Genomic DNA, 14,131 nt, shown 5'->3' on the forward strand with positions numbered 1-14,131 from the left:
ACTCCACCCGACCAGCGTTCCTGAGACTTTGTGACCTGTAGTTGGACAGGAAATACAAGTGAGTCGGACCAGAGCACAGGAATTGGGTTTGTTCTACTCACTAAATGTACCCTCTCCCTGGCACCAGTCACATATGTTGTAGGTGCTCAGTAGATGCTTCCTAAAATAGAGACCCAAGGAATTTGTGACATATTCCAGGTCACAAAAGAGAGATGAGGGACAGACCACACTGGCCCACCAGTTCAGTGGCATGTGGACCCCAACCTCTCAGCCCAGTCCTGCCTCCCAGAGTCAGCATGGGCCTTGTCAGCACGACTGAAGTCATTGGCAAGAGGCAGGCTCAGGCCGGGGGGACTCTGCTACGCTACCCAGCAGCCCCATCACTACACCTGTGCACTCCTTGCCTGCAGCTGCCTTCTCCACCTTTAGCAAGCTCTCATCATTTATGTTTCTCTCTTCCTACATACTCCCTTTCTCTCCAATTCAACTGTAAGACCCAGAGGTGCAAGAGTTGGGTCTCAGCCCTGTTCTCCCTAGCTACTAGGGCTCAAGGAATGCAGGACAGGTGTTAGATCCTACAGCCCTTCCAGGAGCTGTTAGCAGATGGATTCATGTGGATTTTATTAAAGGGTTGTTGCCCAATGAAGTGCAGAAGATTGGCATTGGCAAAGGTCAACTTGGATTACCAAGGTCAAGAACAGCCACCCCTGAAAGGAGAAAGAAGTCACCCAAGTCTTTAACAGGCTTCCAGATGTTTTTAGTCACTGGCTTTCCGTGTAGACAGGGCAAAAATACTAGTGAACAGGATCTTGGAGCACTGCCAAGGATCTGAATGGTTTTGTTCTTCACCCCTCTGAGCAGTACTCTCTGAAGGAGGCCTGCTGCAGGAAGTTTTTGGAGCTTAATGTTCTCTTTCCAGGCCAGAAGGGACCACATCCCACTGATTTAATAAATGCCGGCTGGGCAGTGGTGCCAAACCACAGACTAGCTGCCTCCTAACAAGAGCTGGCCAGCCCTGTGCTCTCAGCATGGGAGGCTGTCGAAGCTCAAGATGCTAAAATCTTATATGTCAGAGTTAGAAGGGACTGTAAAATGACCTAATTTTGCTGCTCATTTTTACAGCTGGGGAAATTGAGGCTTAAGAAGGTAGATGGCCCTGGCAGTTGCCTGTATGTGGGGTGTGTTGAGGATGAAGTGCCCGAGGGAAGACTCTACTTTAGAATATCTCATATGGCTTTGAAGTCACTCCTCTGGGCCTTCCAGAGTTTTCCATTAAAACACAGGCACTTTGGGGACACCTGGGTGGCTCAGTCAGTTAAGCATTCAACTTCGACTCAGGTCATGCTCTTATGGTTCATGAGTTTGAGCTCTGCGTCAGGCTCTGTGCTGACATCAAAATAAATAAACCTTAAAAAAACCACAGATACTTTTTTAAATGTTTATATATATTATTTTTGAGAGAGAGCGAGCATGAGCGGGGAGGGGCAGGGAGCTAGTGGGACAGAAGATCAGAAGCAGGCTCTGCACTGACAGCAGAGAGCCTGACTCAGGGCTCAAACTCATGTACCACAAGATCATGACCTGCATTGAAGTCGGATGCTTAATTGACTGAGCCACCCAGGTGCCTCCAAAACACAGGTACTTTGGTGACAGAACCCCCATAAATTATCTTCACCTACTCTCTGCAGGAAGAATTGGTATCAGGGTGGGACCGTGGCATGTTATAGGAGATGGATGAGGTGGGGGGAGAGTTGGACTGAGACTAGGACATGGTGGGTGAGCAGGCTTTGTCATCATCCCCACTTTGCTTCTGGTCAGCTTGTTCAGAGATGTGGGACTGAGACCACAATATCCCCTTCGATCTGAGGCCCTCCATGCTCCAGAGCATGTCCTCCTGGAAGCATTCCCTAATAAGCACCCATCCTATAAATACTATCCTGTTCCCACCTCTACCTGAAGAGGCTCCTCTTGGAACTCCACCTGTTTTCCCCAGTACCACCTCTACCACCCAGGGTGGAGAAGCACTTAACAGACTTACCTTCTGGGGTGTGCTCTGGAAAACGAAAATGCCCTCTTGACTTCCAAGCGTAATACCTTACACCCCCACAGTAGGCACTTCTTTGCTGAATTGAAGACCTAAAGAATGAAGCTATAATGGTAGTTATTTGATAGTAGAATTTCAATTGAAATACTTGTGCTGATATGTATGAGACCTCAGGTGGGCCCCCATGTTTGGGGAACAGAGGATTACATCTCCATTGGCTCAGACTGGGGCCCAACCTGTCCCTTTTTTTCTAGAGGAAGGCTGTGCCAGCCCTGCTGCTGCCCCCTTGAGGCTGTGCTATAGATGCCCTGTGAGACCTGCTCTGTGCCTTTCTGGAATGCTACTCCTTTCCCTTCCCTTCCTCTCCCAATCCACCTCCTGCTCAGGACTGTGTAATAGGAAGATCTCACTGACAGCCTGAGGAGGGAAAAGGGCGATAGGGAGGGAGGGAAAAACACAAGGATACAGAGTACAGAGGCACAATTTCTTCCTATTCTTTAGACTGGGGACTCCTAGGGACAGGACCTCCTCTTCTGTCTTTTCCCATTCCTCATCCAACCCCAAGCCCAGCCAAGCTCAGGGTTTGCAACTTGAGGTCATGAATTCTCCCCTTCCCTAATGGGTGGAGGAGTCAAAAGGCACAAATCTCCAGTTACAAAATTATTAAGTCATGGGGATGTAATATACAGCTTGGTGGCTATTAACAAAACTGTATTGCATATTTGAAAGTAGCAAGGTGGGGCACCTGGGTGGCTCAGTCAGTTAAGTGTCTGACTTCAGCTCAGGTCATGATCTCACAGTCCATGAGTTTGAGCCCCACGTCAGGCTCTGTGCTGACAGCTCAGAGCCTGGAGCCTGCTTCGGAGTCTGTGTCTCTTTCTCTCTGCCCCTCCCCTGCTCATGCTCTGTCTCTCTCTGCCTCAAAAATAAATAAAAACATTAAAAAAAATTAATAAAAAATTTAAAAAAGAAAGTAGCAAAGAGAAGAGATCTCGAATGTTCTCACTGCAAGAAAAATATTTGATAGTATATATGGTGTATCGATACACTATATCTGTATGGTGACAGATGTTAACTGGACTTACAACAGTGATCATTTTGCAATATATACAAATATCCAATCATTACATTGTATACCTGAAACTAATACCTGAAAAATATGATGTTTTGTCAATTATATCTCAATATAAAAAAAAGAGGTCAGCCTCCGTTTCCCCCTATATTCCATCAAAATGGTAAAGTGCATTGAAAAAAAAAAAAAAAAAAAGATTCTCCCCTCCCTTCAAACTGCTGGAAAAATCCATGGGCATGAAGTAAATGGCTAACCTTAAAAACCAGGTTGTTCCTTGGGAACAGGGGTGTGTGCCAGAGAAGGGAGGGTGTCAGCAGAAGTCCCGCTGAGTTGGACAATAGCAGGAAAGGAAATTACCCAGTTGCCTCTGTGGTTTTCTTCAAGGCTGGGTGGAGGCAAGCCTCCCCTCTCAGGGATGGGCTGTGCAGCTGTTCCCAGAACAGAAGGTAATATTTCTTCAAATGCTTTTCAAAATATATTCATAAGTATGTGTGTGTGAATAAAATAGAAACAGAGATGTGCGAAGTATTCAGAAAGTAGAGGCCTTGAACATCAGAGCTTGGATATTTTCCTCAGTGATTTGATTGAATTTCAAAAAGATTTCCTTAGCTGCTATGTGGATTAGATTGAAGCGTCCAAGAGTGAAAAAAGGGGGTCACTGCAGTGGTCCAGGCTAAAATTAATATGATCTGTTGTGGGCTAGTGGCCAAGGGATGGAGCATTGGCCTTGGGCTTGAGGAGGGGAGAAGCGATCAGAAACTTGGTGAGGGGAACCAGCAGAAGACTTGCTCTGGAGCCAGCCAGAGTGAGATGCACCTTACCCAAATCTTGGGGAACAAGGGCAAAGACCCTTAGCTCACATCTTGGGCTTGACTAGGGTTCAGCTGATTCATATGGTATTAGAAATGAGACTAAGACAGACTCTCAGGGTGTATGGGGTTACAGAATGGGGGCATTAGGCCCCAGTCCCAGATCTCCTACAGTGGCCACTCTGTCCCCATCCATTACCTCTGGAGGAGTTCCCCATTCCTGAATATTAGCCCCCACCAGCCAGCTCAGGGGTATAGGGAGGCCAATTAGGAATTCTGGTCATACAAGGCTGCCGGAAGTTCTATGGAGTAAGGACAGCCACCCCCACCAGATATGCAGAGAAACATAAATTGGGAATGCACAAGAGGATGGGGAGGGATGGGGTGCAGGACAAGGCTGGAAGGGGCCAAAAGAAGGGTAGAGGTAGCTTCCAACTCAGTTCCCTCACCTTCCCCTATCTCCCAAGATCTAGCTCTTTCTCATGGCTCCTGCAATTCTGGTCTTCCACCCCCTTCTTGAATCTCTCTGTTTTGGTATCAGTGGGGAAGGGAAAACACTTCTTGACCCAGAAACAGTGGGTGGCAGCTTCAGAAATATACATTTTGGCTGGCTCCCCATCCTTGGTAGTATACAGGCCAGTGCTAGACCATGCTGATGAAAGGTGGGTAGGAGATTCTAGGCGTTTGGGTGCAGAACACCACATTCCAGTCTAGTCTTGGTTACTAATCTTCTGCCAATACCCTCCTCTCTCAGTGCTTCAGTTTGTTCATCTGTGCTTTTGTGATTAATGAAAATGGCAAAAGCCTGGCCAGAAACCAGATCACAAGCCAAGGGCCAGTGTGCTGGAATTGGCCAGAAAAGGGCACTCTTCCCTTTGGCCCTGTCCCAGCACACAGTGAATGCTCAGTGAGTACGGTTTGCCCCCTCCCCCATCTAGGCTGTAAGACACTAAGACCCTGCTGCCCACCCTTACCGCCCTTCTGAAGGGTGTATGCCTCCTCCTCCATGCCAGATTACTTAGGCCTTACAGATTGTTTTATCCTTCCCCATGCCATCTCAGACAGCACACACTGCTTCATCTTGGGCTGTCCACTAGAACTTTCTGCAACTATAATATGTCCTGTCCAATATGTTAGCCACTCACTAGTCACACATGGCTTTTGAACACTTGAAATGTGGCTAGTGTGCCTGAAGAACTGTATTTTTAATTTTATTTCATTTTAGTTGATTTTAAAATTAAATTTAAGAAGGCACATGTGGGTAGTAGCTACCACATGGACAGCATAGGTTCTAGGCAGGCTTTTTTGTTTGTTTCTTGTTTAGTGTCCCTTGTTTAAAAGAAGAGTTGATAGGAGTTACCATTTATTGAGCACTTACTCTTTGCCAATTTTTGCATAAGTGCTTTACAGGTCCATCTCAATGAATCCTAGAAATTCCATTCAAAAGATGAAGAAACCATGGCTTAAGAGGTTAGTTAAACTGGCTTCAGATTGCAAAGAAAGTTGGAGGGCCATTCAAGTGTGAGTCATGCTCTCCAGCCACTTAGGGAACCTTCCAGGACCCAGCCTGGGTGTTCTGCTTCTACAGTCACTCCACAACCTATAGATGGTTGCTGGGGCCCCAGGAGGTTCATCACTGAGTACTGATGGATGGATGCTCTTGACAAAAAGGAGAAGGAAGTTCATTCATATACTCCCCATCTCCTGGGGACACAGGAATCCTGGCTCCTGACATCCCACTTTCAGATATCTCTCCTCTTGCCTTTCTCTGGACCACAGTGCCCTTTGGGTCACAAACTCAGAGCTCAACTGGGTGCGATGTGCAAATGTTTGGGAAACAGGCAGGCCCAGAGGAAGCCAGTTGGGTTGGGAGCTGGGGCCTAGAAAAATCCTTGTTTTTATGCAGTAAAACCCCACAACAACAAAAACCAAGAAATAGTTTAATAGCTACCTTTTATTGAGCACCTACTTGTGCCAGGCACTTTACATACATCTGTACTTATAATTCCCACAATATCCTGGGAGGTAGGCATTATCATCACCATTTTACATATGAGGAAACTGAGGTTCAATAAGTGTAAGCAGCTTGCTTAAAATCACACAGCTTGTAGACAAGTGGTAAAATCAGCACTCAAGATAGACATCTGTGAGTGCCTCCAAACTTTCATTAGGCATTCTTCACACTGGGGAAATAGAGGGGGTGGAGGAGTGGACAAAAGGATGCATTCTTTAGGGGTTGAGGGAAGCTGAGCCCTGCCCTGTTTCCTACCTCCCCGCTCTGGTAAGCCACTTCTTCAGACTCAGCTGCAAAGTCAGGGAGATTTACTCTGGCTGAGGTTGCTCTTCTTAGAAAGGGAAAACGGCTGAAACGAAACACCTTACCCTGTATGTGTATTTACAGGTGTCGATGTGCAAATGTAGTTCACGTGCCAAAGCACACTACCATCAGAAAAAGAACACCGCTCGCTCCCTTTTACGCCACACCCCTGCCATGTATGCAGGGAGTGAGGCAGCTGAGAAATCTTGAAAGCGCTATTTATTTCCTGCTATAGTCCCAGAGACATCAACCAGAAGAGGGCCAGATCAACAATCAAAACCTCAAATTTGCTTCCTGTCCCCTCCTTCCAGGCTCATCCAGCTTCAGAAGTATTGTGTTCATTCCATAGATCCAGGAACACATGGTGCCTCTCTCTCTCTCTCTCTCTCTCTCTCTCTCTCTTTCACACACACACACACACACACACACACACACAGGTTCTTGAATTAAGGCACCAAGTTGGGTCTGCATGGCCTTGCAAGTCCTTGCCCATTAGGCCATGGCCCTGGTCCAGGGCTGAGCCCATGTGTTTACATAGATGGGTAAGTGCAGCATTAGGAGTCTCTTCACAAATGAGGGACAACAATGATGGCTCAGTGCTGTGCCCAGTCCTTCTATCCTCTGGGATGGGACCTCCATCCTCCTTGTCTGTTGGCCAGACACCTCCATCCCATCTCCTTAGCTGGGGTAGGACCAGGTCAACACACTTCAGGCGAGTGCTGGGAACTCGGGGCCTGGCTTCCAACACCAAGAATGTGCCTTTCTAAGTGTGGCAGGGAGCTCTTTGGGGACATTAAAAGGATCAAGTCCCAACCTTAGAAGGACAAAGATGGCCATTCAGGCCAGGACGGACAGTAAGGTTTCTCTCTGTGCTTTTAAAACACAATCGTGTAATAGGAAGATAGCTGGCATTTTACCTCAGAGTTCTCTCGCTCCCACCTCAGAAAGAGGTTTCTGCAGACTGCAGTGAGCATGGAGGGAAAGAGTGTCTTTAGGATTGTGCGTTGAAATGGGAAGTTGCTTCAGCGCCCCCTCACCTGGCCCTGCAGGAGCTGGCTAGAGCACATTTATGTCAGCACCCACTTAGTGGGAACTGCAGAGGTGGGACCTTCCTGGGGATGCACGGTGTGGTTGTGATGGAGGGTTAAACGCCTGCATGAAGACAAAGGTTAGGGCTGTGGGATTCCTGGGTCCTGGGTTGGGTCAGGATGCCCAGATGAAGTAGGCAACCTCATCCAGGTCCACTGGGTAATCAGTAAGCAGCACGGGGGTTTTGTCAAAAAGCTCACCCTTATAGCTGCGCCACTTGCCTGCAGGCAGGTAGACGTCTCGCTCCTGCTTGCCTGGCTCCAGTACTGGAGCCACCAGCAGCGTGTCTCCGATAAGGAACTGCGAGTCGATGCGGTGTGCTGTCTCATCGCCTGGCGCAATCCACCAGAGGGGGCGCACGATGGGGTCGCCTGTGTCGGTGACCTCACCAGCCAGCTCAAGCAATAGCGGCGCTACGAGTGAGGCCCTAAGCGCTGCAAACTTGTGCGCGATAGCCACCACTTCGGCGTCATATTGCCAAGGTGGGACTGAGAACTGCATAGCGGGCATGAAGGCGGCCACCTCCAGCCAGCGAACATATAGCTCACGCTCCGGCACTTCGCTACCACCCACTGTGCGCTCAGACACTGCATTTCCACCCACCATATCGGGCAAGATGAATGGGTAGCCCAGCATGCTGACGGTGAGCACCGCGGGGATGAGCGAGCGCAGCCCCAGATCATAGCCCCACACCGAGTCGCGGTCCACTAGACGGAAGAAGCACGAGATGTTCTGTGACTGGTAGCCCACGCGAACCTCTGCCAGAGAGAAGAAGGGCAGTGCCATTTCAGTGTAGCGTCGGCTCCATATGCTGGGGTCGGACAGCGGCCTGTAAGTGCTAAAGTCCCGTGGCAAATAGCTGACCTCTCCTGCATCAAACTTGAAGGAAGCCACAGCATAGCGGGAGCGCAGCCGCCGCAGGTGTCCCTGGAACCAGTCACGAGCCTCTGGGCGTGTGAAGTCCAGCACCGCGCCGATGCCATTCCACCAGCGCACAAGCGCGGGCAGCCGGCCAGTGGGTTCGCGTACGAACAGCTCACGTTCTACACCCTCACCAAAGCACGATGAGTTGTAGTTCACAAACGGGTGAACCCAGAGCGTGACGCGAAAGCCGGCGTCGCGCAGACGGCGAAACATGTCAGTGGCATTGGGGAACTTGGCCTCGTCGAAGTCGAAGTCTCCATAGGCAGGTGTGTACATGTCATCTATTTCCAGGTGGCTGCTGTTGAATCGGTGCTGGCGGATCTGCTGGGCGAAACGTTGCACTTTGTCCTGGTTCACGGCACGCCCATACAGCACCCACGTGGACCAGATGGGGTCCCTGAAGGCCTCGGGTGCTGGCACCCTTGACGGTTTGTTGAAATAGCGTCGAACCATGTATTTGTGGATTGAAGTAACATCAGAGCCGACACACACACGGTAGCTGAGCTCTGGTGCTGCGGAGCGGCCAGCAGGTGGCTTGTAGGGCGTGTCATGGTAGCGGGCCTGCAGCCGCAGCGAGCGTTCGGTGCCGTTCCAGCCCAAGTGGAAGGGCACTGAGTCGTTGACCTTGATGGCAGCCGCACGCGATGACAGCCAGTAACGTTCGAGGATGCCTCCGAATGCGGCGTCAGAGGAGTAGACATCACTGGTGACGAAGGGCTGTGGCTCCTGCTGGCCATCCAGGCGGATAGGCCAGTGCTGGGTCCTCATCTCAGCACCGCCGTACCAGTGTGCCGCTGCATCGCCCAGGAACATGGCGTGTTCCACCGCGCGCCCTGGAGCTGCCTCCTCCCAGCGCACACGGTAGCACATGACCGTGTCCTTGGGCCTTACAGTCTGGATAAAGAAGTGCAGCGGGCGCCCATCTGCTGTGCGAGAACAGCCGAGCAGGGCACCGTCGCGGCTGCAGGAGTCAAGGTCCAGCATGCCTGAGCGGAAGGCCAGTCGGAAGACTTGCTCACCCTTCTGGTTGCGGATGGAGAAGCCGCCTCGATTGAGGTCCAGCAGCTCCGCACGCAGGCGTTCTGCTTTGCGTAAAGAGGCACTGTAGTAGCACCAGGCCACCACTGCCGCCAACACCAGCAGCAGCCCCAGCACCGCGGAGCCTAGCAGTGGTTTCAGCTCTTTGGACGGCTTGGGCTTGGCAGGCGAGAAGTTATCAGGCAAGAAGGTGTACATAGCTGCGCCTGCGGTGGCCTTGGGACTCTTATGGTCTGTGTGGCTCCCAGGGCGGCGGCGGGGATAGGCTTGGCTCTTCTCCTGAGGGTTCTGGGGCATCAGCCCCCAGTTATGGAAGGAGTGGGCAGTAGGACCACCCAACAAAGCGCATCTGAACCTGGCCTGCCTGATTCTGGAAGGGGAAAGAGAGAAGTAGAACTGAGCTTTCTCATTCCATAGTATCTCCCTTTGCTGCAGCAAGAAAGAAGAGGTGTATACTTTGGAAAGGTTGTATTACTGGGATGTAAGGTCTGGGACTAAAGGCTTGACCCTTAACAGAACCATCTGTATCTTACCCACTCTTTCTCATGAGCCCAGTTTTTGACAAAATTAGTCAGGACTCTGAATGGGGAGGGGCAGATGGCATACATCCCCATTTCCCTGGTGGAAGAACAAACCCAGGCAGGGTCAGGGAGCTGTCTAGACTCACAGAATTAGTCAGGCCTCCCTGGATCACACATGGATGCAGTTCAGGCTGAAGAGAAGAGGAGGGATCTGGAGAGCGCCATGATGGGAGAGGGAAGATAATCCAACCAGCTCCTTCAGACCTTTAACTGGGCAGTAGGCTGGCTTTCCTGTCCCCAGAGGGGGAGAGGAGAGAAGGGGGAACATCTCAGGCATGGAATTTAATCTTGAGTCAAAAGTCAGATTAAATCTAGAGATTAGAGAAGATACCCAAAGCCAGCCTCGGTCTTGGGCCTGCTTTGGAGAGAGGCAGGGTTCAGTCTGGACATTAGGGCTGGGGTAAAGAGTCTTGCCTGGGGGCCATGGTGACTTCTCAGACCACCCTTTCTTTGCTCTCTCAAATTCCACCCTGTTCTCAGTAATTGCTCACCAAGTCCATTTTTCTGCCAACCTTCCTGCTCTCTCCTCCTGGCAACACATCTGTTGGCCAGCTACCTCCTGGATGTGTCTCTACCACTCACTGACTCTCCTGCTGCCCCTGCCCTAGTTTGGGCACTGTCATTTCTCCCCTGTATCATTGCAGTACTTTCCCCCTAGACCTCCCTGCTTCCAACTTCTTTTTCCCCCAATGCCTTCTGCTTACAGCAACCATGGTGATCTTCTTAAAGCACTTATGAGACTATATCTCCTCCTAGTTTAGAGAGCTGCTCCTGACCCCCAGGATTAAATTCAGAAGTGTAAACTTTGCAATCAAGAGTTAAGGCATGTCATGGTCTCATCTGCTTTCTGATTCCATTTCCAGGCAGGCCTATCCTGTGACCACCAAACTCATTCCTTTCCTAATCTAAATCCTTCAGCCATATGCCCTAGGAAGTTTTGCCTAGCCACACTGGGCCAATGTCTCTCCTTCACCTATCAGACACCCCCTACTGCACTACATACACTCTCATACAGTGTATGCTAAACACACAGATATGACTGCAAAAAAACAAAACAAAACAAAACAAAAAAAAAAACAAAAAAAAATACCAAAAACCAAACAAACAAACAAAACCCACAGACTTGGGGGGAGGTGTGTGTCCCAATCTGCTACTCAAGGCCACTGACCCTTCCTATCTCAGCCCTCAGGGCAAAGTTCAACAAAGAAATAGCACCAGCTAGGTGCACACACAGACATACACAGTGCCAGCCGGCTGCCCACCTGTTCCAGCTGGGAGGAAGTAGAGAGGGAGACTGGCAAATAGTAATTAGTCTCCTCCCAGATGCCAGTGTCTGTCTCAAAGTCCTCAGCTCTTTCCAAGGAGATGCCAGAACTGCTCAGGGTCCTCAACTCCCCCACCTCTCCCATGAAGAAACTGTCAAGAATGACAGGTACAGACCAGAATTTGATCCCAGATGTCAATATACAGCTCCCTACAATCTCCCCTCCCCTCCAGTGAGGTGTTGTCTCAGGACCTCATTCTCTGCGCTCCCTCCCCCCAACTCCCTAAGCTGGTCAGTTCCAGCTGGTCTGGAACAGCCTCTTACTCTCTTTCTCTCATCCCACACAACTTAGCTTTCAAAACTTCCCAACACCAATATGGACTTCCCTTCCTGTAGGAACAGATTAGAAAAGCCCTCCTGGAGAATGAACACAGTAGCCTTTAACTGATGCCCTCAAGCTAAGCAAAACCCAAAGAAGTACCTGCTGTACATTTATATTCATTCATTCATTCATTCAGGACAATCAAGGCCCCCTTCTGGGCACTGAGGGAATAAGGGGAAAGGGTCCATATCTGAAGAGGACAGAGAACAGGGTGAGGGCATCCTCAAAACTTTCATATTAAATCTGCCTATCTCATTACACCTGGAGGCATAGAAAGGCCACCAAGATGACCTCAAAAGCCCTTTCCAACAGGTTCTGAGAATCTTAATGTTCTAGAATTCCAAGGTTTTGTGTGTGTGTGTGTGTGTGTGTGTGTGTGTGTGTGTGTGTGTGTGAAGAACAGGAACCCACAGGCCTAGGCACCCACTCCATGCAGGCCCTGTAATGGTCTCCCAAATGCCACCACAGCATCCAACTCTAACAATAATACTGAACAAGAAGCATAGCTATAGTGCCTATTCTACAGATGAAGAAACTTGCCCAAACAGAAGAAAGAACTTGTTTGAAGTCACCAGGTAGCAAGGTTGCCTAATACAAAATCCCAGCTTAACCCTCCACAGCATAATTTTCAAGAGATGGGAGATAATGGTCCGACTGGCTGTCTGAATGCAGCAGAGGAAAGGAGCTTTGTGGGCCAGAGGGTGGGACAGGTTCCCACCCACTCAGGTGAGTTTGTGCATAGTGAAGCCTATCTTCTCAAGGACTGATGCTGCTACTTGCTCCAGGAAGGCTACTTGGGGGTAGGAAAGGGGCAATTTTAATGGCATCTGGTATCGCGGCTGTGGAGGAGGAACTATGGTTCCTGTGTTAACAGCGTTAGAGACCCCTGTAATCTGCCGCCTCCGCCATCTGGCCAACCACAGGCTAATGCCAGCAGGTGAGGTCTGACCTAGCCAAGCCTTTCCCCACTTGACACTCAACCTCAGTCTTGGCCGCCGGCCCTTGGCCGGATCTGTGGGGGAGGGCCCGGCCTGGCCCCAAAGAAAGGAGGGCATGCCAAGTTGAGTCGTTTGCCCAACATAATTCCATGGGGGGGGGGGGGGCTTGGAGGGAGGAATGTCAAAGGCAACTCGATCCCGCCCATCTCCTTGCCCTCCTCAATGACAGGATCCGAAGGGATCGAGTGACTGCGCCTACAGCTTGGAATACTCCAACCCCACCCCAGCGCTACAGCTACAGTGCCCGAAGGCACAGAATGAGGTCTAGGGGCCAGCCTCCCGCTGGGAACCGCGGCTTGAGAAGGGGCCCAAGTGTCCAGACTCGCACCCCTACTCATTAGTAGGAGTGAAAGTTCAGGAAGTGTGCTTCCTCAACACCCCCCCCCCAAAGTCCCACCGCTGGGCTCACTCACGGCAGTGACCCCAGAAGTGGGGGTGAAGGGAGGCTCCCGAAGATTCCCTCCACGCTAGCCGGAGTTGCGCTGCCACGGCACAGCGTGGGCCTCTGCCAAGCTGGGAAACAGCTGAGGCCCTCCTCGGGACCCGCCCTCTTCCTGCTCGGCCACGCCCCGGTCGTTCCGTTTCATTTCGGGCTTCGGAGTCCAGCCCCGCCCCTGGTGCTCGATCCCCCTGCCCACATTGTCACGCGGACATAAGGCCCCACCCCTTAGCCCCCACCTTTCTTCTACTGTTTTGTGCCCACCTCCGGGCAACTCTGGAGGGCCACCAGCCGGAGGCCTCCCGGCTCCGCCCCCTGCCTTCAGGCCCGCCCCCGCCGGGCAGTTGCTTACCGCATTCAGGCGGGGCTCTGCCCTAGGCCTTCTTGGGAAATGTAGTTCTGGAGGAAGGAAGGAGCAGTTGTAGACTTGGGATTCTTGAACTTCTAGGCTAAATTTGGGATGTGTATGAGGAGAAACGAGCCACAGGGTAAAGGGGCAGGGTTGGCTCTTGGGATTCTTTCCCCTCCAGATTTGGGCAGGTGGAGGCCATCTCGGTATAACGCTCTCACTAGCTCTCCATGTGGAAAAAATTTCCCATATGGAAACAATTCATATAGAAAAAGGGTAGCGGAGTTCCGGGAGGATCTCAGAGGCTCGGTGCAGGAAGGATCCTATTAAGGACCCAACGGGAGGAGGTTGGTTCCACCAGCCGGGAGGCCCAAGTTGTTGGTTCCCACCGGACCAGTAATGTCTGAGGTTGGGGGACAATCGGGATTTTGCAATTCCCCCTCTGCCCTCTCCCGCCCTCCGACACCCCGTGGTGGCAGCCGTTAGAAATGACCGTGCTGTGAGGTGATGGACGTGACCCGCCACACCCCTGCTCCGAGGAGGAGTTGGGTGCAAAAATGCTAAAGATCCCAGAGATTCCAGAACACCCCACCCCTTACTTCTAGAGGGACAGAGAAACAAGGCTTTGCTTTGTAGTTTGAAATTTCTTAGTCATGAAACCCTCTAATGTTATGTTTTGGACCTTTGGACTTGGGTAAAGCAGGGCAGTAAGGGTGTCTGGACATAGACTTTTGGGGGACTGTGATGGAGACTCTGGGAGAAGAGATCAAAGCTTTGGGTATAGGGATAGGTCTCTGACTGCAGAATGGAAGATTCTGGGTCCAC

General features: G+C 50.8%; 1 protein-coding gene across 2 annotated transcripts; it reads right to left on the reverse strand.

The window, feature by feature from the left end:
- Positions 1 to 5,861: 5,861 nt before the first annotated feature.
- On the reverse strand, positions 5,862 to 13,157 carry MYORG (myogenesis regulating glycosidase). Of its 2 annotated transcripts, XM_040481499.1 has the most exons (3): positions 12,932 to 13,157; positions 9,961 to 10,105; positions 5,862 to 9,663 (listed from the first exon to the last, which is right to left on the reverse strand). In XM_040481499.1, the coding sequence occupies exon 3, from the start codon at positions 9,588 to 9,590 to the stop codon at positions 7,446 to 7,448; it is 2,145 nt and encodes a 714-aa protein (XP_040337433.1). In that variant the 5' UTR covers positions 9,591 to 9,663; positions 9,961 to 10,105; positions 12,932 to 13,157; the 3' UTR covers positions 5,862 to 7,445. The 2 variants fall into 2 exon arrangements, with proteins under 2 accessions (XP_040337433.1, XP_040337434.1); XM_040481500.1 differs by lacking the exon at positions 9,961 to 10,105.
- Between the last annotated feature and the right edge of the window lie 974 nt (positions 13,158 to 14,131).

The sequence above is a fragment of the Herpailurus yagouaroundi genome, unplaced genomic scaffold (assembly GCF_014898765.1).
Source record: "Herpailurus yagouaroundi ecotype Mexico unplaced genomic scaffold, PumYag 160, whole genome shotgun sequence".
Classification (NCBI taxonomy): Eukaryota; Metazoa; Chordata; class Mammalia; order Carnivora; family Felidae; genus Herpailurus; species Herpailurus yagouaroundi.